General features: G+C 42.2%; 2 protein-coding genes across 4 annotated transcripts; one reads left to right on the top strand and one right to left on the bottom strand.

The window, feature by feature from the left end:
* Positions 1 to 49: 49 nt before the first annotated feature.
* On the bottom strand, positions 50 to 11881 carry DCLRE1C (DNA cross-link repair 1C). The gene is made up of 14 exons (XM_053977933.1): positions 11773 to 11881; positions 11642 to 11693; positions 9893 to 9977; positions 8647 to 8706; positions 7955 to 8010; positions 7775 to 7876; positions 7453 to 7525; positions 7148 to 7288; positions 6526 to 6627; positions 5799 to 5935; positions 5582 to 5636; positions 3904 to 3992; positions 2944 to 3044; positions 50 to 2475 (listed from the first exon to the last, which is right to left on the bottom strand). The coding sequence occupies exons 1-14, from the start codon at positions 11879 to 11881 to the stop codon at positions 1511 to 1513; spliced, it is 2127 nt and encodes a 708-aa protein (XP_053833908.1). The 3' UTR covers positions 50 to 1510.
* A 229-nt stretch (positions 11882 to 12110) lies between these two features.
* Positions 12111 to 19963, top strand: MEIG1 (meiosis/spermiogenesis associated 1). 3 transcript variants are annotated; one of them, XM_053977944.1, is made up of 4 exons: positions 12145 to 12173; positions 14218 to 14304; positions 16163 to 16325; positions 18295 to 19963. In XM_053977944.1, exons 3-4 carry the CDS (start codon positions 16167 to 16169, stop codon positions 18421 to 18423), a joined length of 288 nt encoding a protein of 95 aa, XP_053833919.1. In that variant the 5' UTR covers positions 12145 to 12173; positions 14218 to 14304; positions 16163 to 16166; the 3' UTR covers positions 18424 to 19963. The 3 variants fall into 3 exon arrangements, with proteins under 3 accessions (XP_053833920.1, XP_053833921.1, XP_053833919.1); XM_053977945.1 differs by lacking the exon at positions 14218 to 14304 and having other exon boundaries at positions 12111 to 12173; XM_053977946.1 differs by lacking the exon at positions 14218 to 14304 and having other exon boundaries at positions 12118 to 12173; positions 16152 to 16325.
* Positions 19964 to 27771: the final 7808 nt, after the last annotated feature.

Genomic DNA, 27771 nt, shown 5'->3' with positions numbered 1-27771 from the left:
TGAACTTACATGCACAGTTTTCAGATATGAAATGAGCCAAAAGAAGAGGTATTGTTTTGTCTGACTTTATTCACAGAGGTGGTTCCAACAGCAGCTCCACTCACTCAGGCTTGCTAAAAAACTTCCAAAGTTGGTAGATCACATTTGGAAATTAGGTTAACAAATCCCACAAACAGCAGGAAAGGTAACAGTGGGAAAAATACATGGATCTTTAATGTCCTTAGAATCATACATAGATTATGGCAAAGCTTTGTCCCTCCTGTTCGCTGTGGCAGAATCCCTGTGGTTGGTTTAATATTCACATGTCACTAAACCTGGCACAACAACTGAAGGTACACTCAGAGGAGGAGGGATGTTGTGCTAAATTATGTTTAATTCTTTAGGACTTAAGACCATGGATGGAAGACCTCAGGGATTTTTAGATGACTTCTGTGGTTTTGATATTCTGTAGGCACTCCAGTGTGTACAGAATGTACACAGTGTAGGAAAAACCTGAATTATATTTCTGTTAGAAGCTAAGAATTTTGGCAGAGAGTTATGATGGCACATGTGCATGGAGAATATATTGATTTATATATTGATTTAATAACAATATATATAACAATAATATATTGATTTAAAACAGTGAAGTGTACAGAGTGTTGCAGAGGAGGTGAAGTTTTGTAGTACAAGAGCCTGTCTGGGATACAAGGTTACCTTCTGTGGCTGAGTTACCTGCCAGAGCAGGACAGGGCTGGTAACTTGGGAACCACAGGACTTTTAAGTTTTTCTGAAGAACAATTCAGAACAAACCAGAACACAGAGGAAGCGATGACAAGGTGTTTGCAATGAGTTGGAGGTGAAGCATAGACAGCAGTCTGCAATACCTAACTCAGGAGTTAAAGCTCAATGTAAAGAGAGACTTTTTTAAATGAACAATTTGATTTAAAACAAATTAAAGCCACCGCACAACCTCAGTAATTCTCTAATCTGTTCTGCAGTTATTTTTAAAAATAACTGTAGTGAGTATTGATTAAATTGTTATAATAATGATAAACAATGGTAATAGGGATTAAAGCCAAATTACAACTGCCTTGTTTGCATGGTCATTCTTAGGTCTTCCTCCCCACAGTTAATAGTGTGCTATTTTATTAAAACCTGAGATCACATTACAAAGGCAAACTCTTAGAGCTCATGATAAACACTAAATTTCATTTAGTGTCCTACCCGTAGTTTTGTGTGGTCCATTTTTTGTCTACTTACAGTCCTGGAGACTTGAACCTTGGGAGGTAGAAGGCTTTTACTGTCCCTCCTGGGAATACTTTCTGAATATTTCCCTTTCAGTATTTCATGGAAGGAACAATAAAAGGTACACAGGCTGCAAATTCCTGGTTCTGACAGTAAGATACTTCTGAACTAAGTATGACTCAGCATAGCTGCAGACAGTAACCAGCAGGAAAGAGAAAAATAATTCAGGTATTAATAGACATGCTGGGTATTACCACAAGGTAATAATCAGTTATACCTGTTCTCAGGAGACTTTTTTCTCACTGATTATGTTTTCACCTGCTGCAAGCTTCTTGTATAAATGGTGCAGTTTATCTGGCTGAGGTGCTTCAGCACCAGGAGTCAAGGGAATTTCAAAGTCAGAGGAGCTCTGGGAGTCCCTCCTCAGCTCCAGATCAGGAGTCCTGGAGCTGTCGCTTATTTCTGCCAGCACATCCTGAATGTGGGCAGTGCCATCTTCTGCAGCTTTCTCACAACCTTTGCTTTTCAAGCCACAGGCACCATCGTGGGCACAAAGTCTGTTCTGACCTGGTGGCTTCCCCCTGCTGCTGTCCAGCTGAGTGTCCCTGGGACTCTCCTGCAGCACAGGAACCACTGCTCTGCTCCCACCTGTGCTGAGGTCCAGGGCACTTCTCTCCTGGGAGGTGATGAGCACCGTGTCCATTTGGCTATCCCAGCCCTGGCTCCCCTGCTCTGATATGTGTGTTGACTGAGAAGAATTTTGGGAGGAGATGTGTGTTGAGTCACTTACTCCATCTGAATCGCTGAAGAGTGACTGGGACCCGCCAGCATCTGCTGAAGATGGGATGTTGTCCTCATTTTCAGAGCTTTCCTCTAGTTTATTACCTGTAAAAAATTCATCCCAGCAAGGGACACTGGCATTAGACTCCTGCTGGTCACTAGTAACTCCATTGAAATTGGCTATGGAAGTGGCATCTGGCTCATGGGAAAGAAATGGAACTGTATTTTTTTCAGGTTCTTCTTCGTCATCTTCATCATCATCATCATCATTTGATTCTTCACAGTCCACGAAGTCTGTCTTGAGGGAGGTGTAAGTTGTGGTCCCTTTGTAACTTTCTGTGCTTTCATTAATGTTTCCTTCAGAATTTTCAGACTGTCCTGTGCTGCAGGGCCTGCTCTCTCCTCTCTGCTGTTTTGGAATCTTAGGCCTTGTAGAAATTAATTCTGAATCAAAGAGATCATCTTCATCTGGCAAGAAACAAACAGAAAATCACTAAGAAAAGTTCACATCTCTGCTAAAATCTTGTTGAGAGCAAATTTTTAATAAAAATTCATTTAGTATAAATTGAGGAAAATATTCTTTAACCCAGCTGGAGATTTTGCAGGATGATATGGACAGTGTTTGCCTTGCACAGTACGTCACAGAGACAGAACAAGCTTTCCTAGGGCTGGTCTGGGACTGAGGGAATGAACTCCATCCAAAAACTTACAGGGCTGTTGAACATTAAGTACATTTTAAGACTGCAAACAAGTGTGTTTTCACACAGTTAGTGCTCTCTCATCCTCCTAATACCTAAGTTCACATAATTTCTATTTCTGTTTTCCAGCTGTTGCTTTGAACACACAGACAGACTGCGGTGAACACCAAAGCTTTTGGCTCCTCTGCTTAGTCTCAGACTTCTGTTTAAGGTGCAGTAGCAGCAGCAGAACCTTTACCTGTATCAGATAATTCTCTCTTGTGGGCTCTCTTCAGTGTTCCTAAGGGCTTGTACCTGGGTTCCATGATTCTCCTGTATGACCTGCATAATGGCTTTAATCTGAAGGGAATGAGAAAAGCAGTTAATATTTAGAATTCAGCAGATGCTTTCAGGAGCAAAAGTAAATCCTTTAACTTGTTTTAAGTACAATGCTCCATGCCTTTCATAGGCACTGCAGCAAAAATATTAAAGCAAAGGCAGCAATACCTAGGGCAAAGTCCTTGACTCATTGACGAGCTTCAGCAGCTGAAAGGTAGAAATCTGTCCTTTCAATATATTTACCTTAAAACATGTACATTTTTTTGAAACTATCTTGTAGTTCCTTACTTACAGAAGACAAGCTGACAGGGTTCAAAATCTGACTAGAGTTTTATTCAGTAATTATTAAGTGAAAGTCTCCTTTCTTACTAAGGAGGAAAGAAAAAAGGAACAGGAATCTTTGTTCTGTCCAGACTGAGACACCACAGCTCTCCTGCTCCCCGAGGGTGCTTTTTAAGCTATCAACATCTACAGCAGCACAGAAGAACTGGCCTCTCTGATGCTGTGGGGGGGAGGAGTTCAAATCCCCAGAGAAACCACCTTTAAAAGAAATTTCTGAGAAGTAGCAATGACAAATAGAAATGGGTCACAGAACAGAGTGAGATGAATCTATATTCAGCTTCTTCCCAAACAGTTTACCAGCAGAAAAGCCTCTACACACAGATAGAAGTAGAATACAAGCTCTGAGACTCAGCTCAACGTACACGTGTGCTTCAGAAAGCCCAAGTCTGTGGGACTGAATATAGAAGAAAAATCTGAATTATCAGACAAGTAAAGCAAAAGGCATTAGCCCTCCTGAGAGGCTGGGATTCAGGAGGTGAATTGTCCTTACAGGAGCAGAGTTTGGATCACCTCCTTCCAGCAGCCACTTGTCACTTACATGTCCATAACTTTGTCCTCTGTCCCACCCATTGGCAGTACATTGGGATACACATTCACAGGACAGATATAGCTCAGGAAATCCTTGATCTGAATTCCAGAAAAGAAGAAGCAATTTAACAAATTACATCAACAATTAAGAATGTCACTTAAAGGCAGCACTGATGCAAGCACATCCAAAAGTACTACTAGTAGTCTTTATGAAAAGACCAATGTAGCCATGACTCTGTCAAAGTGGATATCTCTGGAACAAGGAAACAGGCCTGAAGGGATGCTGAGAACTCAGCCTCACCTAACACCTCACTGCAATTATCAATTACTACACAAGACTATCACTGTCTCTGAAAGAAAAGGCTGGGCAGACCAGCAATGTGATCCAGTGCTTCCTTGTCCTTACTGCTGCTGATTTTTTCAAATATGCATTCTTCTTACTGGAGTTCAAGTCTCTTGTTTTGCAGATCAGGTATTCCTTTCTATTCCTAAAGTCTTTCCTGAAGTACCCTGTAAAAGCCCATTATGACAAAACACACTGTTTTTTCCAAGCCTTACTCTGTCATCTTCTAGATGATCTCCAGTAATTTTCTTTGAGAATTGTGTCCGGTTTGGGGCACTCCTGCTGAGGCTTTTTTGGGGCACTCCTGCTGAGCACTGGAAACACTTGCAGGTTGCTGAGTACACTGCTATCTGTACAGACAGCAGGACTGTCCTGGAGTGACCCATAATACTGCAATTTTGTATCTAGCAGTTATTTACTGTTATTTCTTTGCCTGTTACTGTTGCACTTGTTAGGAAACTGTTATTTTTTCACTTCTATCTACTGCTGTTCATTCCTTACTGGTGGAAAAGGATTAGTTGAACCTGTAAAGAGAGACAACGCGTTCCAGAGTGTTCTCCTTTAAATTGTCTCAAACCAAGACAAGGACCCATCTATTTTTGCATGTGGAGGTAGGAGTGTTAGTTACACTACCCCCCATATTCCACTAAGAAATTCCACACTGGGACCTCCATTTAAAATTCTGCATGGCAGAGCAAATTTAAACTTAATCAGGATCTTAAAAACAGTACTGCCTTCCTCCATTTTGTAGTGCAAGACTTTGTGACAGTTCATTGTTAGCACTGATCCAGTTTCAGTTCAATTTCTTAGGAGAAAGTAGCATTTTTAGATCTGTATCAAGTCATACTAAATGAAAGTGTGTGATTGTGCTGAGGATGCTGCCATGACCAATTTCCTTTTAGTCTTTTAACACAGGAAAAGGGGCAAGAGCAGCAATCAGGATGAGAGAAAATTCAGTTTAAATATGTAGGCTGAGAAAAGAAGGCAAACCCACCCAAATCTGAGTCACACCAGAAAAACTAAACTAAAACTTCATGCTTTAAGCATTGCATGGTTACACAATAATCTAAAATAGGCAGTCAAAACAATTGTAGAAGTGACCTATACACTGAGAACAGAGAAGAGGAAATAGGCTTGTGATCCTGCTCTACTTTAACATGTTCCTCTGCAGCTATATAAAAACAAATTTCTCTGTCTTCAGCATTCAGAATTTCCTATCTCCTTACATCTTATTACTGACAGGATTTTTTCTTAGTATGATAAATCCTGTCATCCACTCCAGAATAATCAAAACTCTTTTATATTTTCATAATCAATGTATACTCAGTACTAGAAGTATACATACCTCGCTGTACGAAGAGTGGAAAGAAAAACAAGCTCTGTATGTTCTCTCCCCAGTCCTAGAAAAACAGAAGAGTCACAGAAATTAGGTAACTGCTTTTCATCCGTGGTCAACAGATCAGCCTAACTTACTCTTAAGTCCATTCTGAGATTCAATTATACACGTATCAAGCAAGATACAAACCTGAAACAACAGGTTTTTGTGTGGCCTAAATGCTCACCTCACTATTACATTTGTTTTCTTTTTCCTTTCCCCAAACCACATTGTGGAGGGTTTGATGCTGATTATGTGCAGGGGAGTTCCATTAAGGCAAGTCATCCCACAGGGCAGTCTGTTCCCTCGGAAGCAGTCATCATCCTGTCCAATGGATATAAAATTAAGTTCAACAGTGACCTTTTTTTACTCAGAAATTAAGCAGCATAGCATCTAGTCAAACCACGTTCCTCTCTCACATCTAATTCCCTTGAAAGACCCTGTCACATCTTGGTTCTTTAGTGCACCTGGCAGAGCACATCAGCCAGAGACCAGTGCTCCAATGTGCCATCTCAGTTTCTACCTGTGTTCCTCCAAGCTGGAGCCTCCAGCCTGACAGACATCCTGAAAGTGGATGGCCACATGCTAAAACCACACAGGCACTATCTGAGCTGCTTTTGATACATTGAAATGGGTAATACCTGATTGATCTACTCTGCTGCTTGTCTTACTTCGCTTAAAAACACAATTTTCAGGTTTCAAGTACAATTAAATTACTTCTAGCATAAGCTAATATATTTTTCTCTTTTTTTTTCTAAAAATACAAAACAACTTCAACCCACTAAGGTTTTCACTCTGCTTCACATTACGTCACCATTTCACCAGTCTTCATTAACCCAAGAGGCACCAAACATCAGCACCTATAACCACACTTTCACAGCAAAGGCAGGGGAGGCTTTGCAGAGCAAACGCACCCGAGGATGTCGACAGGCGTGAATCTGCGTGCGTTGGTCTGTGGTAACATGGCACAGGATTTCTGGCATGTTCCTGAACATATCAAGTTTGTTCATGTGCACCTAGAGAAAGCCAGAGTTTACTCTTTATTAGTGCTTGCCAGACTGCAGCTGGAGCAGCTGTGTAGATGTGATTCTGCTCTCCTCAAATGCTGGCAGGCATTTAAATTATTACTCCCAATAATGTCCAAGCAGAGATGTGTCAGCCAAAACTTGGACATCTAGAACAAGTAGAACATACCACCTACACTGAAGAAGGATGAATACTCATGAGAAAATCAGAATATATACACTAACTTTTAATGCTGTATGCAAATGACTTTTATCATTCACAAAATAAAAGGGCGTGAGGTAAACACTGACCTTGAAAACTGGGAATTAACTTCTCTTTGGAAAGTCCAGATGTTCCAGACTGAAGTTAACTAGTTACCTCATTCTGAGCACAACTGCACTTTTTAAGGGAAGTTAAAGAAACAGGCATAACTGTGACCTAGAGCAGCCCTCTAAACAGCCATTGTCAGCTCAGTGTTGGCCACAACATTACTGAGGATCTGTTCCAAAGCAACGATTAGAGAAACATTACCTTGATTCCGAGTTCCTCGCTGAGGTTTATAAATAAATACTCATATCCATAAGCAGCTTTGCAGTTCAGCCACACAACATGATTACGAGACAGTGAGGTCCAGCTTCGCACTAACTCCAAGATCCCATTTAAACATTCCTCCTGAAAAGTGTAGAAAGTGCTGTCAATCATCTTGGAAGATACTTCCAAAGTGCTGTGATTTAGTAATGCAAAATGGCATTGCCTTGTAAGACTTACCTAACAAAGGGCTAGTTAATTAATCAACAGTTTTAAGGGCCTTTCTTCTCACAATTTATTAGACTTACCCGGCTTGGTATGTGATAAAATTTGGGATCACAAAAAGTAGTGTCCAAATACACACTCCGGATGTCTTTTACCCTGGAGGATAGAAATGTGATATCAGAGTAAACATTGTACCACAGTGCTAAGATACACCACTTCCTCTCTCTTCAAAAGGAGGTAATTCTACCTCTTGATTACAAAGAATACGTCAAATGGGGCTTGTACCTGCAGTATTGCAATTATATTTAATCTAGAATAAAAAATGAGGAAAAAATAATGAATACCTTGCCAAATTGTCCATGCCATATGATCTTCTGTTCTTTCTATATCTCACAAATAGCTCACCTAGTCCCTGAATGCAAAAGCTCCATTCTGGCTGCTTCTCCTTTTGCAAGTCTGAAATCCCCTGTGTACAACACAGTGCCATTCTCACCTTCAAATAGAAACCTGCAGACAGCAACATTTGGGTCAAACTCCTCATTAAATGCCAGGTGGTGAAACATTTAAAGAATTGAAAGGACATACATGACTGAACCTGGACAGTGACCAGCTGGCAGAAGTGTCACCACAACATCTTCTTTCTGGAAGAGAGGGGTTAGCATTATTTTCAGACTGTAGTAAGTACTACCAGTACTTTTGTCAGTACAGTGAGAGCAATGCATTACTCCCCACAGCAGCATTTAGCATTGCTTTTAAAACCAGAGTTTCTTCACACTGCAGTCACCATCCTGTCATGGCAGACGAGAGAACCAAGTATTGTGTGGTGCTAATAAAGCAAGCTGGACAGAAGACAGTTCTGCTTCCTTGGTTCCTCATGAGCAAATACAGAATAGTTTGAGTTGGAAGGGACCTTTAAAGTTCATCCAGTCCAACTCCCCTGCCATAAGCAAGGACATCTTCAACTAGATCAGAGTGCTCAGAGCCTCATCCTGACCTTAAATGTTTCCAGGGATGGGGCATCCACCACCTCTCTGGGCAACCTGTTCCAGTGTTTCACCATCCTCATTGTAAAATGCTTCTTCCTTATATCTAGTCTGAATCGAGCCTTTTTTATTTTAGAACTACCACCCCTTTTTCTGTCACTACAGGAGAGGAGGGGCACATACATTTCAAAAATAGCTTGTGCACTTCAGATGCTGCAGCTGTGTTTCCTGTGCTCACGTAAACAGCATTACTGCCCATGACTGACATATGAATCTTTTTTTCCTGTAACTTACCTCACCAGATGTTTCATCTTCTAAAGTAATCTGAGTTGGTGTTTCAACTTCCAATGCAACCTGTAACAAAATGATTAACTGCATTATAGGATTTACTGAACATTCTGTTTCATGTTTATGTCTAAGTATTTATTATGTAGACATCTGTAGCACTCACTCTGGCTAATGCTAAGCCTGTAAAATTAAACTCATTTTCCAATAGTAAGTCATAAATTTCCATTTCCAGTGGAAGAAATTTTCCTTAAAGTTATCTAAAAATTAAATGGAGATACCTCAGGCAAGGTGTGCATGCCTAAAGAGTTAGAGAGTGTTGGACTTCTATCAGCAACAGCCCTTGTTTTTCTGGATGGATCACATGCCTTATTTTTGAATGACTGCAAAGCCCAAAATCTCAGTCCCACAGCAGTGGATCTTGCTAGGACAGCTCTGTGCTGCAGTACTTCCCACTGCCCCCTATTACCAGAAGCAGAGCCCACAAATCACTGGGACCACGTATTCCTGTATTTGTGCAGAGATAATTATTTTTATTTCTATTAAAAAAACTCATGTTCTGTTTTATAATGCCTGTTTTATAATTAATAATATAATAATTATATGATTATTATAATATATTTTATATAAAAAATAAGTGCTATATAATTATTTTTATTTATGTTAAATAACTCATGTTCTGTTTTATAATGCCTGCATCTGCAAAGGGAAGGAAATAACTTAAAGTAACACCTGTACATAACACTGATCCCTTGCAGTCTGGCTCCAAACACTGGGAATCATGTAAATTTATTAAGTTTTTCAGTGATTTTATACTAAAACTTCTTCATGTTATAGTCCATTTTCCAAAAAGCAAAAGGAAAATCATATAACTTCAGATTATATACACTCCAAGCAATAAGAGACTTTAAATTAAGCGAAAGAGAAATAAAGGACAGAAGCAAAGAGACATGAGCAAGGTAAGGAAATGAATATAAATTCAAATGTACAAATGATCAATGTAAGGATGAAGGCCATGTAAAGCTGAAGGTGAGAGAAAAGGAAAAATTTTTTTGGGGGAAAAATAATAAAACAACAAACAGCAATAAACCGATGCCACATAGCAAGCAGCAGGAAAGGCACATGGTTGGAAGTACTCAAGCCCTGAAACACTGTGTCAACACCAATATTTAGACACTCCTGAGGAGCAGAGAGCTTCTTCCTTCTGAGAATCACTGCTTTGAAAGTGCTATTTTCAAAATAAACACAAACTCACAATATGATTCTCCCAAAACTTGTATTTCCAGTTAGTCAACAACAATTCCTTAGTTACAGGTGAGCAGTATAGTTTAACTTTCAAGCTGTGAGGAGACAAAAAACACAGATAAGTGTTTTTTAAAGTAGACATGAGGACAAATCTAATGACACATCAGCACCTGGCACCCAGTACATCAAACCCTGCACTCAGAAACCTCTCATGTGAGGAGACCTGCAGAGCTGGAAGCCTGCAGGCTTCTCTTCAGCACAGCAAACCCAAACCTACCCCTGTGTGCCCCTGCCTGCATGGTTTTGTGCAGACACAAATGCAGCGTGGGTACATGGCCATGACCTATCTGCTTGTGTGTGCACCCCTGCACACACCCCTGGAACAGGCATTTGGGACAGTCAGCACACAGAACACAAAACATTCCTTATGAAGCTTGAGCTGATGCACAGAGACCTCATGAGCAAAGAGAGATTCTCAGCTTACATCAGAGTAGCATTATCTACTCTAATAAATCAAAGAGAGCCTAGGAACTGGTCCACAACCTCCCTGGGCCCATTGCCACATTTGATCATCTTCATGGTGATAAAAGTGTCCCTTGTCCTTTCTTTATGCACTTCCATGAAAAGTCTGGCTCCATCTCCTCTACCCCTACCTGCAAACAGTGATATATGATTGTTTCCTACTCCTAAGACCAAAGACCTCTCAGCCTCTCCTCACATATGACAAGGCCCTGGCCCCAGACCAATGTGGTGATGCTGACCAAAACACCTATCAATTTATTATCCAGGGGACCCAGGGCTGGACACAGTACCCCAGAAAAGTCTCAAAGACACTGCCCAGAGGGGAATAACAGTCTCTCTCAAACTGCTGGCTACCTGCTTGCTTATACACCTCAGAGAGCACAGCTGGCTCCTTCACTGCACAGGCACAGCACTGTCTCTGTGTATCAACACCTCCAGGGAATAACAGAGATCCTCATGAAGCTCATGAACGTCAGGGAGTTCAACAAGGCCAAGTGTACCTGAATCTGGGCAACCTCTGGTATCAAAACAGACTGAGGGATAAATGGGTTAACAGCAGCCCTGCAGAAGACTTTGGGGTACTGGTGGATGAGAGGCTGGACACGAGCCAGCAGTGTGCATTTGCAGCCCAGAAAGCCAATCTTATCCTGGGCTGCATGATCAGCACTGTGGGCAGCAGGACAAGGCAGGGGACTCTGCCCCTCTGCTCCACTCCTGTCCTGTGCGACCCCACCTGCAGTGCTGCATCCAGCTCTGGGGTCCCCAGCACAGGAAGGACAGCGACCTGCTGGAGCAGGTCCAGAGGAGACCACCAGGATGGTCAGAGGGCTAGAGCACCTCTCGTATGAAGGCAAGGCTAAGATAGCTGGGGTTTTTCAGCCTAGAGAAGAGAAAATTCTGGGGGGACATTACTGCTATTTCATATTTTAAGAATTATAGAGAGGGACTTTCTACAAGGACACGGTGTGGACAAGGGGAGCCGACTTCAAACTGAAAGGGGGCAGGTCTAGATGAGATACGAGGAAGAAGTTTTTTACAATGAGTGAGGGTGGTAAGGCACAGGAACAAACTGCCCAGAGAAACTGCGGATGCCCCATCCCTGGAAGAGTTCGCGGCCAGGAGCAACCCGGTCTAGCGGGAGGTGTCCCTGTCCCGTTCCCATCCTGGGCTTTATGACCCCTGGCAATTTCCTCGAGCTGTTTAGCCGCGCACCGGCCGCCCCGCCAGCAGCCCGTACCTGCCCTCCAGCCTCCTCTTCAGGGCGGTCGCCCGCAGCCCCATCATGTGATCTGGGGAGAGAGGCACGGGGTCAGTCGGGGGACACACGGGGGAGGAGGGACAGGCGGGGGGACCCTGGCGGGCCCTCACCCTTGTGGCAGTGCGACAGGAAGAAGGCGCGCGCGCGCAGGTTGTCGCGGTCGAAGCGGTCGATGGACACGGCCGGGTACTCGCGCGTGCGGCCCCCGAACCGGCTCATGGCGGGCGGCGCGTGCTTCCGCCCGCCCGCCCGGCCCCCAGCCAATCCCGAGGCGGCCCCGCCCCCGCGCCGGCCTATCAGGGGTGGGCACGGCCTCTTAAAGAGGCCCCGGCGGGCGGTTGCCTGGCGACCGTTGGCGTCGCGAGGGGACAGCCGTGAGGGGTCCGGGGAGGGGGGAGGCCGTGAGGGGCGCCGCCATCGCGCCTCGGCCGCCGCGCCTCGGCCGCCGCTCCGCCCCGCCCCGCCCCGCCCCGCGGGAGAACAGTCCCCGTTTTGTGTCTCTTGAACCGAGGTGGGCCGCCTTAAGGGCTGGGTGGGCCGCCTTAAGGGCTGGGTGGGCGGGTTGTAGCCAGGGCGGTGGGAGCACGGTGAAGTTACGGTCGCAGCGCAGTTACAGATGGCCTGAGCACCTCGGAATGTACGAGGAACTGTCGGGTAGAGTAGGTAGAAGCCACTGGAAAGAGGGGAACTTAGATTAGATATTAGGGGGAATTTTTTTACAGTGCGGGCTGTGAGGCACTGGGACAGGTTGCCCGGTGAGGGTGTGGTGCCCCAGCTCTGGAACAGTTCAAGGCCAGGTTGGATGGGGCTTTGACCAACCTGATCTAATGGAAGGTGTCCCTGCTCATGGCTGGGGGTCGGAACGAGATGATCTTTAAGGGTCTTTCCAACCCCCTGACATCCTATGAAATCTCTTGCTGGTTCTTCTGAGACCCCAAGCAAATCCTGTGTTTGCTGGCTTAGGTTACGTGATGCAGGCGGTACCGCCATCTCCTCCCACTGCTGTGCCCCAGGGCCTCTCCTGCCTGGGGACATGGTGCTCCTTGTCCGGGCCGAGGATGCAGCAGGGCCCCCTGTCCTGCCTGATACCCCGGCCTGGAGCCAAGGTGCCCCTGCTCTTCAGCTTCAAGTTTGCTGGTTTATATGGGTGTGCACCCTAGGTATACCACAATGGGTGAAGGCACAGACACCACTCCTCCCCAGCACCAGGCACACAGGCTGCGACCCACAGTCCTGCTCCAACCTGCTGACATGCAGCCCCTCACTCATGACAGCCCTCCCCCAGTAGTTAATTTTTCGGGACACATCCTGTTACTGCTGCAGTGGCTGGAAATTTTGTACTCCCTCTGGCTCCAGATATCATAGGCCAGAGGTGCTCATACCCCAGCCTGACTCCCAGAGCTGGCACCAGTGTTCACTCATACACAGGTCTCACCAGGAGCTGGCACTTTATCCTTGCAGCACACGCACATGGGGAATACACAGTTTGTGCAGAGAGACAGCCAAGACTTAAGAAGATACAATAGGGCAGGATAGTCTGTGATAGTCTGTGAATACTGACTGGTCCTGTTTTACACAGGACAGGCTTATTTTATACTCCTTTCTGTCTATTCTCATCTTTGTTTCTCACTGCTCCTGCACATTCCTCACAAATCTATACAGTTCCATGGATTCTCACACCTCCCCAAGTCTGCCCCCCCCGGATAAGTCTCACCAGTGCAAAGTCCAGGTTGGTCTCCCTGGATGTCATTCCTGTAGTTTCTTAATAGCCCATCTATTAGTGCTGGAGTTGAGGTTTATTTATGTCAGGTCCCAGTCTCTGCATCTTTTGTTTGTTTCACCCTTTTTCCCAAATTTCCCAGCTGACAAGGTCCCTGGTCAGATAACCTTGCTGAAATAAACATTCTCACACTCTTCACATGCCACAGGTGTGGTTCTCATCATCACTTTCCTCATTTGCTGCTCAGGTTTGAGACCCCATATATTGTTTTCTGTCTTTCTCCCTTTCCTGTAACCCTGTGTTGCAGTGAAAATGGTCCTTGAGCAGATGCCCTAAGGGAGCAGATGCCCTAACTCTCCTCCCACAAACCCTTACAGCTTGTGTAACAGTTCAGGAAACCACCATCAGTGAGCCCAGGCTAGTTAGGATTCCACAGTAATTGTGTTTAAAAAATCTGTTCCCAAGGCCAAAGCACTCACTGTTTACCCTAAATTAGGAGCTGGCAAACATTGTTATCTTAGCAAAGTTCACTTCACTGTTCAAAAATTCCCCTTCAATGAAAAGTGTTAATATTAAACTGAATATTTTCTTACCATTCTCTTGTCTTCTTTATTTGCCTTTGTCTGTCTGTTGTCTTTCATCTCTTCCCTGGATTCCTGGCTGGAGTACAGCTGTCCCCTACTCTGGCACAATGAAAACAGCTCTGTGCCTAGAACTTGGACACACAATAGACAAAGAGTACAATTTTTAAATAGCAGCCCCAAAATGGGATGCTTTCATTATATGAAGTCACTAAGCTGGAACTTTCAATATATGATCTTTATTTTTTGGGCAGGAACGCCTGTGGACAGGCACTGTGAATTAACGGTGACTCAAGAAGTGCCAGACCTACCCACACATCTCGAAGAAAAACATTCATTAGGTGAATCCAGCATGTCCAGTAAAGAAGTACTTAAAACTAATGACATGTTAATTATCACAAGACACGTAATTTCATTATAGCTTAGCATTTATTAGGATCTAGTATTATTGCTAATAATATTGATTGTCTAAAGTCAATATTGAATGACAACAGTTCTCATCAAACACTGAAGAAAAAATACAGAGCTTGAAAAATCCTGTGATGGCTACAGAAGAGCCCTTTGCAGGAGAAAAAAACTTATCCTACTTACTACCCTAAATTTAGAATAAGGATCTGTGCTTATCCTGTTAATTTGTATTTGATACCTCATAAGCAGGTGGGAAAATTACTTTTTAGTTTAGTGAATGGCTGCTTTCAATTGCAAAATGCTGCAGTGCCTGGTAAAAGAATGCTTGGAGTACTGAACTGCAAGAAATGGTTTAGTGTTGCCAGAAAAATGTCCTTTTACATATTTTTATTGATCTCTAATAAATGTATTTGATAAGAGATTATCTTTGTCTCCTCCTGTCTCTCATACAGACAGGAGATACGTGTGCAGACTTCTTTCTGCTAATTCTACATTGTGATAATAAATCTTGATATAATTTTCACAAATATTTTTATCCTGTGGTGCAAAACTTTTTTTCCAATTTCTGCTTTTCCAAAAGACTAGTGTCATCTTGCATTTGATACGATTTCAGCATTCAACTTTTCCAGCTGTCTGTTGATATAGGAACTTGCCAAATAAAGAAATTGGGCAAGGTTTGGAGACAGCATGATACCCACAGGGAAGGAGACTGTATTCATCCTCTCAGTGCAAAATCCAGAAGTTTTCATTCCTTGGAGATACTTTCCTAGTTATGAAGCTGAAGCTTGGCAACATTTCAAAACTGGGAAAGGACTTATCTCTGATCATACCTGCTGGGCATGATAGTGAAGGATGTGTTTTGCTTGTAGAAGCAACAAAAGTTCTATTGGAGCAGGAAAAAAAGATATGCTTAGGAAAGCAAATGCAATGAAATTCAGAAGTCAAATTATTTATTTTTTTAATGTAGTTCAAATCCATCCCTGGTGAGTATCCACTGTCTGCAATTTTTTATTGCTTTTTTATTGCTCTTGTTTTTAGTTTGCGTAGGGTTTTTTTTTTTAATTTATCTAATTAATTAATTTTATTTTCAGTTTGAGTTTCAGCTTGTCTCAGTTCTGCTCTTTTCAGATTTAACAGCTGATTAACCTGTTTGCTATGTCTCAGCAGACTGAACAAATGGGTTTTGTGTGAGGAGGAAGTCAGTGGCAGTCCATTTGCTTGGGCAAAGCTAGAAAAGGGTGAATTCTGTCAGGTTGTGCGCCTTGTCTCCTTATCCAGTTTATCTCTGAAGACCTTATCTCTGTCACTGGCACTGTGGCCATGTCACTGACTGTGCATTTCTCCTTTCCCCTCCTCTCCCATCCTGAGTCTTTGCTGTTCTTCAATAGCAGCCCAGATCTTCATTCTGTGGTTCCCAGTTTGGTGTCACTTCAGGAGCAAGAAAGAAAAATATGTAAATCTGCCTGCCTGCCCCAAGGGGACAGCAACTGCAAAGATGTGAAATTCAGAAGTACTGCATTTAGTATTTTTTAATTCATCAATATGCACAGTTAAATTTTAGGAAGGTTGAGTCAAGATGTATATGGAAGTACAGATGTGTTGGGTTTGTTTGACATCAAATAGTGCATTTAATTTGATTCCAACTGCTTATAACTTTTTCCTTTTTTGACCTCAGACTTTGAACTCTGTAATTCCTTTATTTTAAAATTTTGTTCTATCCATTACTCTATGTCCCCAACAAAATCACTTGCTTCTGTCTTCTCTATTTAATTTTTTTAAGTCTAATTTCAGGAAGATGTCTGAAGTTTCTGAAGTCATGACTAAAGCTGACATCAAACCAAAATCTATGCATCGTGCCAAAATATGGTCAGATGACGTAGAGAACTTATACAGATTTCAGCAAGCTGGATACAGAGATGAGGTGGAATATAAACAAGTAAAACAAGTTGATGAGGTAAGATTTAAAACTTTGTATTGTAAGAGTTGCTACTTTAAACTTCTGTCTCATGTAAAATGATTAAATAAAAATAGAGGTGCTGCTTATTTCCTTTCATTTAGGCTAGGTTCTGATACAGTATGCTTCCTCGCAGGTCTGACTTGAATTCTTGAGCTGTTTATTCCCCATCTCTGATGCATTTAGAAGCATCACAGATCTCTTTGAACAGATGTAGCTGATCACCAAAGGTATAATTCAGTGTTGAGGGAAGAAGTATTTCAAAGTGAGTTCTCTGAAGCTTCTGCATTAGTCTGTCAATAGACTTGATAGGAAACTCATTGTTGGTCCATGGAGTCAATCCTGTGTCATTGCTACTGCTTTCACTTTGCAGTTGGATTGTGTGGTAGCACAGTCAGGCTTTGTGCACACACAGAGCTTGGCCCCTCTCAAAATGATGTCCACAATGGCAATATTTGAACTGTACTAAAGGCAGTTGTGACAGAGGCTCTTGTCAACACCAGGGACTTGCACCTCTGCTCATTGCAGTTCTTAGTGATGCTCCCCAGCACATCAAATGAGCTATTGAGTAGTGGCCAAATATCCAGTGGCTACTCGAGGTTCAAAATAGCAACCAACAGATTAATACAACAAACAATATATCATTTTTTATTACAGCTTTGTAATTTATCTTCCAAAGCAACAAATATATTATGAAGAACACAATTTTAAAATATGTTGACCTCCTGTGCACATAAGAAAGAACAGAAAGTTCCAAGAAACTCACACCACATCCAGTTAACTCAAAACACAGCAAAACATGTTGATGTGCATAATAAGATAGTTTATTATTTTATTGTGGACTCTGATACCACTGCAAAGGCTGTGGTATAATTTTCAGTAACTGCAGAAGGAAATCACGTCATTATTGTGGTAGGATCTGTGTGTTCAAGATTTATGGCAGGGCTCAATCACCGGCAGTTAAAACCTGATGAAAGTTAAAGAATACCACTGACTAATTATAATGTGAGCATGCATTCAGTTCCAGCATGCCAGGGCCTGGCAGTGATTCTCTTTCAACTTACATATTCTGAAATGTCTTGTTAAGTCCATATTAGGTTTCTATAATGCAGTTGTTACTAAAGATGCAATTATAATGTAGGTGGAATGAATATTAAGGCTGTTATGTTTAGACAGACAATGCAAATAACACAGCTGTATGCCTGAAGTCATAAGGTAAGTGATTAAGTGGGCTCTCCAATTAGAGAATGCTCTAGTTTGACATCCTGTTGTCAGCTCTGCCTGGAAGAGAAATAAGATGCTTATTACCTGATTTTTAAGGTTTAGTTTAATCAGAAGCAGTCATAGATGCTCAAGCTGAAAGAGCTATTAAAGCCATAAAGCTGCTGAACGTGCAAATGCTGAAGCCTTTAATTTAAAGGTTTACATTGTGAAACAGCAAAGAGCACCAGGGTGATGCTGTGTTTAGGTGGGACTGATCCTACTGTCTTTGGGACTGATACAGTCTGAGGCTTACTTTATTTTCATTAAATTACTAATGAAGAGCACATATTTCATGGTCAGAAGGATCTGAAAGAAACCTTTAAATATATGTCAGTCTTACAGGAACAGACACTTGCAGCCTCTCAGATTACTGAATAACTGAATAGCATCAATGTTATATTCCTAAACAAGGTGTTTTAAAATCTTTGACTTGTCCAATTTTAAATTAGCCTGTTAAATATCCTTAGATTCTTATTTCTAGGTTTTTCACATCACATAATTTTATACTAAACCTGAAAACTGGTTTCTGTCATCTTGTTCTCAATCTGTTTTTAAAAGTTCAGCAAGTTAATAGAAAAGTAGTATTTAGATGCAAATAAGAGTTTCCTATGAAAGTATACCCTGTATTCCTTGCAATGTCATGCACAAACATCATTTAATATGAGCATGTTCAGGTGATTTTATATCCTTTTTGTTCTACTTGTAGGTAGAGTGCTGGCCAGAAACTGGATTTGTTAAGAAACTCCAGAGAAGGGACAATACATTCTATTATTACAATAGGCAAAGAGAATGTGAAGACAAAGATGTCCGTAAAGTGAAAGTTTATGTGTATTAGTGTTACTGTTCTGGTTGGTTTGTTATTATAAATTGTTTTTTAAAACCTGTAAGTAAATGAATGTGTAATCTGGTTTACCTAAAGTATCTATGTCATGCTTAGATAGAAAGGGGAGTGCTAGAAATGTAGAGAAGCCTGAACTATAGACATAGAAACTTCACTTTTTCCTTCCTATAACTAAAAGTCTTATTATTCCTCATTTTCCTGGTTACAAATGCTTAGACATAAAGCTGAAAAGCTGGTAAATGGGCATCATATATTTCAGTTAACTGTATAACATCCACTGTAAGTAAAAGCATCAATCTTTATTCCAAACAATATAATCTAGTTGGCACTGGTTAATGTCAGCCACAGTCTCTTGGGGTAGCTAAGGGTTATGAGACTCCAAAGGGCCAAAGTGAGGCCAGAGCACTGACTAACATTTCCTTAGAGCAGAGCAAGAAAAACAAGCAAAGAATTTAAATGAAGGATGCTGAACAATCAAGTAACAATGGCCAGTGCTGAGCTGCAGATATAAAGGCTGGTTATTGTGATAGAAGGAGTCACAACAGAAATGTCTTTCTGTCTATCCCCAAAGTATTTTTGTCAGGTGCCAGTATTAATTACTCAAAGAGGAAATATTAATTGACTTAGTAGAAGATGCTTTCTTGAGGGGGTGGATTGTGGATTCACAGGTGTTGGGAATATGGAGTATAAAACTACAGGGAAAACATTAAATCCACGCTCGGTAATATTTAGGGGAAAGTGACATACACAGATGATATGTGGGATTTCTGGGCAGAATTCATCTCATCTAGCTTCAAATGTCACATTATCAACATCCATACCTAATCCTGTCATTTGGACAGCCTTTGTTCTGAATAGAGAGAAGCTCTTGTGGGCACAATTAATTTATTTTAAGTGCAGGTATGTAACATTTTAATGTGCTACTGTGACATCAGCTCTGCAGCAGCTGCCTGTACCTGGGCTACTGAGACACTCAGTGAGGATAAGGGACTGTAATTACCTTCACTCATGAGGGGATTTAATTAAAATACTTTGCAATGCCAAAGCTCTTGATAATTGACCAGTAGAACAGACTGTTGTTATGTAAACCACTAGATGCGTTTGTGGTAGTTACAAAAAAAATTGTTATTAATATTTCGTATCTCTAGACTGTTGACCAAGGGTATCTAAACTCAGTTTTAGGCATGACTTAGCAGTGTACGTTTGACCACCTATTTTGTGGATATTCTTCATTTATTTGAGCCTAAGATGGAAGCAGACTCAAGATGAGAAATAGAGGACTTACAGCACCTAATCAAAATAAGTAGTATTAGTGCAATATTTAAAAGACCTCATTGACAATGACTGGTAATGATCTCCTCATCTTATTTAGACTACTTGGAAAGTTTTAGCTTAAATTTGTATGAGCTCTGTTAGAGAAATGACTGAAAGATACTCTGAAGCAGCTATGAAACTTATATTCCCAGAAGGTTTTAATGGCATATAGAGAGTTACTGAAGTGTAGAGAAATAAAGCATTGCTACAATGAATGCCACTTCAGCCTTTCATTATGATTTCTTTTATGCTTGGAGTGCTCTGGATGTACTTTTTAAAACCATGACTTTTCACATGCTTTACAGCTAAATAGTGGGAACAGAGCAATTACAAGATAACCCATCTATTTTGTCACTTTGGTTTAGTGGATCTCACTTTGTTAACTTTATAGATTCCTAAAAACAAAATATTCCAGTGGACATGAAAACAGCCTTTAAAGAATTTCACAAAAAATAGATGTGGTGTATAGCCAGCTCAAATTTATTGTCAGAATTTATTGCTATCAGCACACACAGAAGAAGTGAGAACATTTGGTACAGCTATTTTCTCAGTCTATAAAAGAGACATAGTTGGGCATTCAAGAACAGGAATTAAAACTGCAGGTAACTCTGTAGGATTTAATGTGATTTTTTTTCCTCAAGAAATATTTTTAAAAATTGAAACACGTAAGAGATTATTCTGGCATTCCTCATTTTACCTCACTACTCCTCAATATTTTTGCAATATTGCTGGATGCTTCTGTCTGTATTTCAAAATCATGAGTATGCATTTCATGCAGCCCATGGATATTTCACTTCAAACAAATAGCATGGGAATTCATGTTCCACCTTATATGAATTGACAGATCCTTCCCACTTAGAGAGAGTGAGTTACCTAGATATTACTTACATTTTTCAGCATTGTCAATGTAAAAAAGGTTGAAAGTCACTGTGATATTTAAAAGATTCATGGGATGAAAGAGAAAGACAAGCCTTGTAATTAGTAAGACCAATTTACAGAGATGGCCTTTGTCAAGACTGGTGAATTTGGGAGTTCTCTCAGTTCATTAGCAAAACAGCAGGTTTTGTACTGACAGTGTTCGTTTCAATGATAGTTGTTCTTTGACATCCAGTTCGTGCTAAACTTAAGATAATGTGACCACTCCTCCAGCCTGCCAAAGTTCCTCCTGACCAGGCTTCGGCATTCAGCTGGGCTGGCCAAACATGAAGCTGATACTTGAGTACCAGCAAGGTTTCCTCTGCTGCCTGTGTGCTGGATGTATCTTTCACTCAGAAGAGCTGTCAAAAGAACTCAGTGTTTTCCCTTATCTGATACATCTGACAAGAGAAATATCTGAAATATTTCTTAACTAAAATATCCCTACCTCAGTTTTAAGCAGGTGGAGAACTGTGAGCTCACTTGTCTTTTAAGCTTAGTTATGAAGGAGTATCAGAAGTAAGTGATCTGGGGATCTGTTCTTCATTTAAGGATGACATAACAGTACTTATCAACATAAATAATTTCTGAACATCATTATACAAACTCTTTTACTGAATTTTAAAGAACAAAAGCACATATCTCAAGTTTTATTGCCTAGAGATGAAAATATGTGCTATTTTTCTGATTTGAGTCTTAGTGAAAAGTAATTATGTAAGAAATACTTTCCCAGGTACTTATCTGTTGGTATTTCTCTTATCAGGGAATACTGTACTGCTCTCAATGGCCATTTGCAGCAGCTCTAGGAATGACTGGTGGCAAGGCTCTCTGTTAGCTTGCAGCTGCCTAAGCCTGATCTACTTGGTCTAATTCCCTTCATAGTTTTGTTCCAGAAGAATAAATCCTTTCTGTGCCTGTAGAAGCTCACAAAAGTAGGGAAAACAAAGTTCCAAGACCTACTTTTTAGACTTTGTGTTTGACTGTTACACATGAAATGGCAAGAGTGCAGCCTTGGGTGTTCCAGGCTGCTGTGCTGTTTTTCAGGCTTTACTGGAATCCATTATGGAACGGTATTTTCTGACAGTGATACCATGGCTGTTTGCTTGCTTTGCAGTCACAGCAGCTCAAAGCTCTGCACAGAATGATGAAGTAGTAGAAGTGTTTTGTTTTTCATTTAGGCACCCAAATGGACAGTTGTTTTTCCATTTCTGAAGGCAGTTGAAACTCAGCCTTTTGGTTTTCAAACATCTCTGAGTTTTGAGATACAGTATCTTTGCTGCTTGTTGCTTTTGTGTTTCTTTTTTCCCCGTCAACACTCTTCCATATTCTCTGCCTTCACAGGCACTCCTCACTCATGGATCCCTTGAAAAGCCTGTCCAATGTCCTCTATCCTGGCTCCCTCGACCTGAGCCTGGCTCAGACGTTAAGTCTTTTCCAGGGGCTGGCACACAGCCAAGGTAATTAAGGATGGGTTTAATAAGAAGGCAGGCCAGACTGCATGGATCAGGGCCAGGGCCCAGCCAGGTGACTGTCCTGCCCAAACACTTGCTGTCATGTCTGATCCCTCCAACCTCCTTCCTTGTCATCTTCCCATACTTGTTCCACCCTCATCCTTCCCTTCCTGTGTCTTTGGTAACTTCTGTAAACATCCTCTAGTAAGTTTTGTTCAGTCCCCCAAGCTCCCTCAAATACACCTCTAATTGCACACTAACCATGTTTTCTCCATTTTGTCAGTTGCAATACTGAGGCAGATCCTCTCCAAAGCCAGAGTAGCTCCTTTAATGGCCCATCAGTCAGTGCCTGGCAAGCTCTGCCTTCCCTTATTGTCTCTCTAATTACCTGTTCATTAATGGTTGTGTGCCTGTGTGTTTAAATCACTGTTTTCCTCGTTATTTGTTATTTCTGAGATATGGACTAACCAAACAGTTTACTGAAGCAGATGCTCTCCAGTTTCACACGTGCTGTGGCAGGCTCCCCGAGGCAGGCGCTTGGCTGCGCTCTGAGGGATGGTGTAGAGGCACCTACGCACCGGAGCCCCGCGGTGCTGCCGCTGCTGCACGTGCCCTGGCAGGAGGCAGCTCTAGGGAAGGGATACAGGGAAAGGAATGCCTAGAAGCAGAAGGAGGAGGGGGAAGGGGAAAGGAGGGAAGAAGGGGACGGGTTCAGGGAAGGACGAGCAGGTTAAAGAGTCAAGCACACAGATGCATCAGCATTTTGCCAGCAATCTCGTACTCACATAAACGTCCTCCCCTGCTGGCAGCTCTTGCTGGTTGGGGAAGTAGGATGTGGTCCCAGCTCCTCACTGCAGATATTCCTTCTGCCTTGGCAGGAGACCCAAATACCTCATCCAAGGGGGAGCTATCCTGCTCGGGTGGATAAACTGCTGCCAGCTGCTTGGGGGATGGAGCAAAAAGCAGGGGGACTGGATCTATGGCAGGCTCTACATGTTTGCCCGGGGTGTCTAGAGGATGTCTGCTGTGCTGTCCTGGGGAGCATCCTCGTGCCAAGTACACGATGTTCCAGCCAGGGCTGGGATGTGAGCGAGGAGGAGCCAGCAGGTGGGCTGCGAGTGCAAGGAGATAAGCGCTAGGATGCTGTGCCTGGAGAGATGGGCTGGAGCCAGGCACACACGACACAGGGATGTGTTGGGCAGGGTTTCTGGAGAAAAGAGCCTGGTGTCCCTGCAGATCAGCTTCTTTCCGTGGCTCTGGTTTCCTGAAGCTACAGACAGTGGAGCTCTTGCTCTGTGGTGGTTGCATCCTGCCAACTCCTATCCTAAACTCCTATCCTAACCTCCTAACATGCCCATCTTGTTCAGAAGGAACTTGAGTCACAATCCAGAAGTACCCTTTTTCCCTCCACTTGACCCTTCAAAAAGGAGGAGGTCTGTGTACCAGAGCTGAAAGATCACTATTTGGAGGAGATGCTAATTAAAACCATGAAATATCTCTTTGATAACCTGTCACTCACAACTTTGGTCTCAGCAAATGAGAAAGATTACTACACTTGCAACTACAGAGATTTTTTTTTATTTTAAATCAGTGGATTAATATTTTGTCAGACCAGAGCAATATTTCAACAGAGAAGACAGCTAGGTAGATAGATGGCAGACAGATCTGAAGAATGGGTTCAGATCTGAACCCATTTAGAAGAGATATTTAGAAGAGATATCCATTGCCGTAGAATGCTTATTGCAAACACTATTGAGAATGCAAAGCAACAGAAGCAGAAGAAATAGAAAAACTTAATTAGGTTATAGACAGTAAGGAGACATTAAAATATCACTGGGAATCTTAACTTAGGAATAGCTTCTCTGTTATTTGCAATCTTACCATTTATGTCCATCAGATGGGAAAAACATCACACCAAATGTTCATAATTCCTGCTTTACTATATCAGAACAAGGTAGTTGGATTCATCTATACCAGATGAAATAATTTACCATCTGTAGCTGAGGAGGATGTGAAACATCACCTTCTAAATACAAACAACTTTAAGTTCAGAAATCTGGGGTCATGCACACTTCCATTCTTAAGACCAGTAGCTTAGTACTCTCATTTCACTAATTTTACATCTTAACAAACTTTGGAAAACAAGAGGTGCCAGAGGACTGATGGAGGGTCAACATGAACCAGTACTTGAAAGGGAATGATAGTACACTGGATAAACAGACTAATCAGGGATAAATTAATGAAGTGGTTGCATTGGGACTCTGTCAATTGAGGTTAATAAGTATTTTCCACTGTGCTTCACTGATCAGACACATCTTGTCTGATACAGACAAGGTGGGTACAGAGATGTAAGACAGATACAGAGCAGGCAGAAGTTTTGTTTCTGGGACATTATTTTACTGCCTGAGGACTAACACACTTCCCAAACACTGTCATCATTCTCAGCCCAGAGTTACCTGACTATAAGCAGTGACTTGTGCTGTGTGAGACCCTGAGAAGAGAGTTCACACTTCTCACTTGGGATGGAGCCCTCTGCCCTCAGACTCTGTGAAATCTATAAACTTTAGTAAGATAGCAGCTCCCTGGTGCAAATAGGATTTGCATGACTTGCTTTTCAATTCAGAGGCTGTAGCCACTGCAGGTTTTGAATTGCACATGCCCATGGAGAAGAAAAAAACTGTGGTTGGGACAGTGCCAGCTGGAAACATTTCAGCACAAGAGGCAGCAATCTAGATTTCAGGCAGATGTTTTAGTCAGCCTCTGGCTAGCCATTGTTTAATGGAACATCGAGTTTTGGGAAGAAAATCTTCTCCTGGATGTGTTTGTTTGGCAGGTAGCCTTGATGTGGCTTGGGAAGATGGATGAGGCATACAGACCCTTGCTGCTGGTGGGATGACCTCTCAGAGCATGCTTGCTGTAGGCAAAGAAGGTTTTTCATCTCACCTCTCTGCAGAGAATCACAAAACCCTGCATTTCAAGGCTGTAGTAGTGCCAAAGGGGAGCATATGCACATACTAAGGAAGGACAAATAGATGCATAATTTTCTTTTCATCCCACTGTGGAAAGCTTAAATGACAAGATGGAAATCCTGCAAAATCAGGAGGTGGTACTGCTGCTCTTTGTCCTTTTGCTATTCAAAGTAGCTTTTCTCTTCTTGAAGATCAGTACCAATGCAGATTTCCCTTCAATGTTCCTGCCACCCTTGGTGGGGTGATGTCTGACTTGCAGATGCAGCAGATGAGGGGCTGTTTTGCTATTCAGCTGGTGTGTCACACCGAGCTCTATCCTCTACTCTTCAAAGGGGTGTTTTGAAGCAGCCCCACAGCTGCTGCCCCACTTAATGTCTGCCACCAGCTCAGAGGAGCAGTTGGTAAACAGCTTATACATCCATCAGAAGCTCAGGAGGGAAATTTGCATTGTATATCCATACACGTGTGTATATTAATGAAATGTTTATCTTTTGGAAGATATTTTTTCTCAAAAATAAAAAATATTGAGGAAATTTTTTCTCTAAATCGAATGCTGACTCTTTGCTGAGATTATGGAACATGAAGGAATAGATGGGAAAGCTTCTGCAATTCATTAAGTAAGACAATGTAAAAGAGGGAGAATCCACAATCTTCATAAAACTCAAATGCTGAAAAATCCACAGGAGAAAGAAGATTATAATGAATAATTCAGACAATACATCCTTGAATGAGAATGTTTCAGCTTCCTCATTTGCTCAGTCTCTCATCTGATCTCCAAGAGCTAAACATAAATGTGGAAAAAGTGAAATAAAATAGTTTTCCAGAACTATTTGAAGCCCTCTGCCTGCATTCTGGAGCTCGGAGGGACATCACGAGCTGAGGTTTGCACAGGATCTGTGTGCTTGTGCCTCCCTCTGCTGACTGCTTCCCCAGACCTCTCTCTCCCTGGCTGCAAATCATAAAAGGCCAAGGTTGTTTCCCCCTTCCTGTTGGGCTGATGTTCCTCCCCATGTCCTAAGCAATGACAGCAAAGTCCGGGGAGCTGTTGCATATGGGCTGCTCACATCAGCCCCAATGCCAGCGGGTGTTACCCCAGCAGCCCTGTGTTCCCTCTGTGGCATCTGCTCCATGGGTCCCAGTGTCACTCAGGTTCTCCATTAACTCTAAATGAAAGCATCCTTGTTTAGGGGAAAAACTCTGAAAGCAGTAAGGCAGAGACTCAAGGAAAGTTACCATAAACTGAGAGATGCAGGCAGAGACCTTTGGCTACATGACTAGACTACACCTGGGGTATACTGGAAATACTTCACTGAATTTTGATTTTATCTCTTTTGTGGTTCTGTTTGTTTGTTTTTGTTTTTTGGGGGGGATGCTGATTGTTTACTTGGGTTTGGTGGTTTTTTGTGTGGTTTGATTTGGTTTTGGTTTTGTTTCTTTTTCTTTTAAAGTTTGAATATGTCTGTAACACCTCTTGGTACCAGTTTTAAAATCTTGTCATCCTTATAGGCAGCTACTAAGTAAAACCCACCATGGGAACTGCAAAACTTAAAGGTTTTGGATTCTCTTCTCCTTTCACACACTCCCTACAGAAACTTCCTGTCCTCTCAGCAGAACATGTGCCCCCAGCAAAGGCAAGAAATGTACAGTCTCACCATGGCAGAATAAACTGAAAATCATGCCCCTTGCTCTTGGGGGAGGACCATGCTGGCTGTCCTCGAGCTGGTTGTCCCTTGATGATCTGCCAGAGTTGGGTGACCCTTTCTGTGGAGGGAGTCAAACCCAACTCTTCTGGGATGATGGAGAGGGATCTCAGTGTTGTAAATGTCTTGTCCATTTATTCCTCTTCCATAGTATTTCCTCAGGTTGGGGGCTGATAGAGATGAGATTAAAGTCTATTCTAACAAACCAAGTTTGTTAGGTTTCCTTTGGGCTTGAAAACACAGATGAAAACAGCTCCTGGATGCCCCAGGAGTTTTGTGTTGTAGAAGCTTTGTTAGAAAGCTCTGAGGAAACTGCTATCCTTTCAAAATAAAGTGTGCCAACTAGAACAGCCACACGGCCACGGTGCTGGGAGCTGAGGGCTGATTTAACAGTGCAAAAAACAATTACCAGGCTGTAATCAGTAATGGCTGTGTCAGGAAGCTGAAATCACTACGGGGAAGGAGCCAGGAGAGCAGGGTCTGCTCTTGCTGGAGCTGACACTAAGACAAATGGCAGCAGAAAACCCCTGCTACCAAAGAGTTATGGAATATATTGATGCACTAGAAGCCCCAGCACATTAGATCACTAGAAAGGACACACAGAGCATCAGGGAGCCAGGTCAGTGAGGGGCTGAAGGCAGCACTGCCTGCCCAGATGAGTTACTGACCTCCACCCTGGGACTCTGACAGCCAGCTGGTGAGTTAGAGAGGCAGCAGCATCAGTGACAGTGATATATAATTCACCTTGGGATATATTGAAATTTTCATATATGTGCTGAATTAAACCTTCACCCAGAGTGCAGAGAAAAACACATGATAACTTCTAATATAAATAAAATACTAGACAGGAGAAAGCACATAGTCTTTTATAGTCTATGGTGCTATGTTCTGAAGAGACTCCAAAGCTCTCTGCAATTTATGGGCCAAATCTATTTCTAGGAAGTAATGCCAGGAATATTTTTGAGGAAGGAAAGCTAAAGCTCAGCATGTAAA

This window comes from Vidua macroura, chromosome 5, assembly GCF_024509145.1.
Source record: "Vidua macroura isolate BioBank_ID:100142 chromosome 5, ASM2450914v1, whole genome shotgun sequence".
Lineage (NCBI taxonomy): Eukaryota > Metazoa > Chordata > Aves > Passeriformes > Viduidae > Vidua > Vidua macroura.
This window is presented reverse-complemented; position numbering and strand designations above follow the sequence as displayed.

Excerpts from the sequence above, each read along its gene's own strand:
- MEIG1 (XM_053977945.1), top strand. The coding sequence starts at position 16,167 with ATGTCTGAAGTTTCTGAAGTCATGACTAAAGCTGACATCAAACCAAAA. Across the intron at positions 16,326-18,294 it reads AAGTAAAACAAGTTGATGAG|GTAGAGTGCTGGCCAGAAAC; the intron begins GTAAGATTTAAA and ends TTCTACTTGTAG.
- DCLRE1C (XM_053977933.1), bottom strand. The coding sequence starts at position 11,881 with ATGAGCCGGTTCGGGGGCCGCACGCGCGAGTACCCGGCCGTGTCCATC. Across the intron at positions 7,526-7,774 it reads CTTTTGCATTCAGGGACTAG|GGTAAAAGACATCCGGAGTG; the intron begins GTGAGCTATTTG and ends TCTATCCTCCAG. Across the intron at positions 3,993-5,581 it reads TCCACTCTTCGTACAGCGAG|ATCAAGGATTTCCTGAGCTA; the intron begins GTATGTATACTT and ends TCTGGAATTCAG.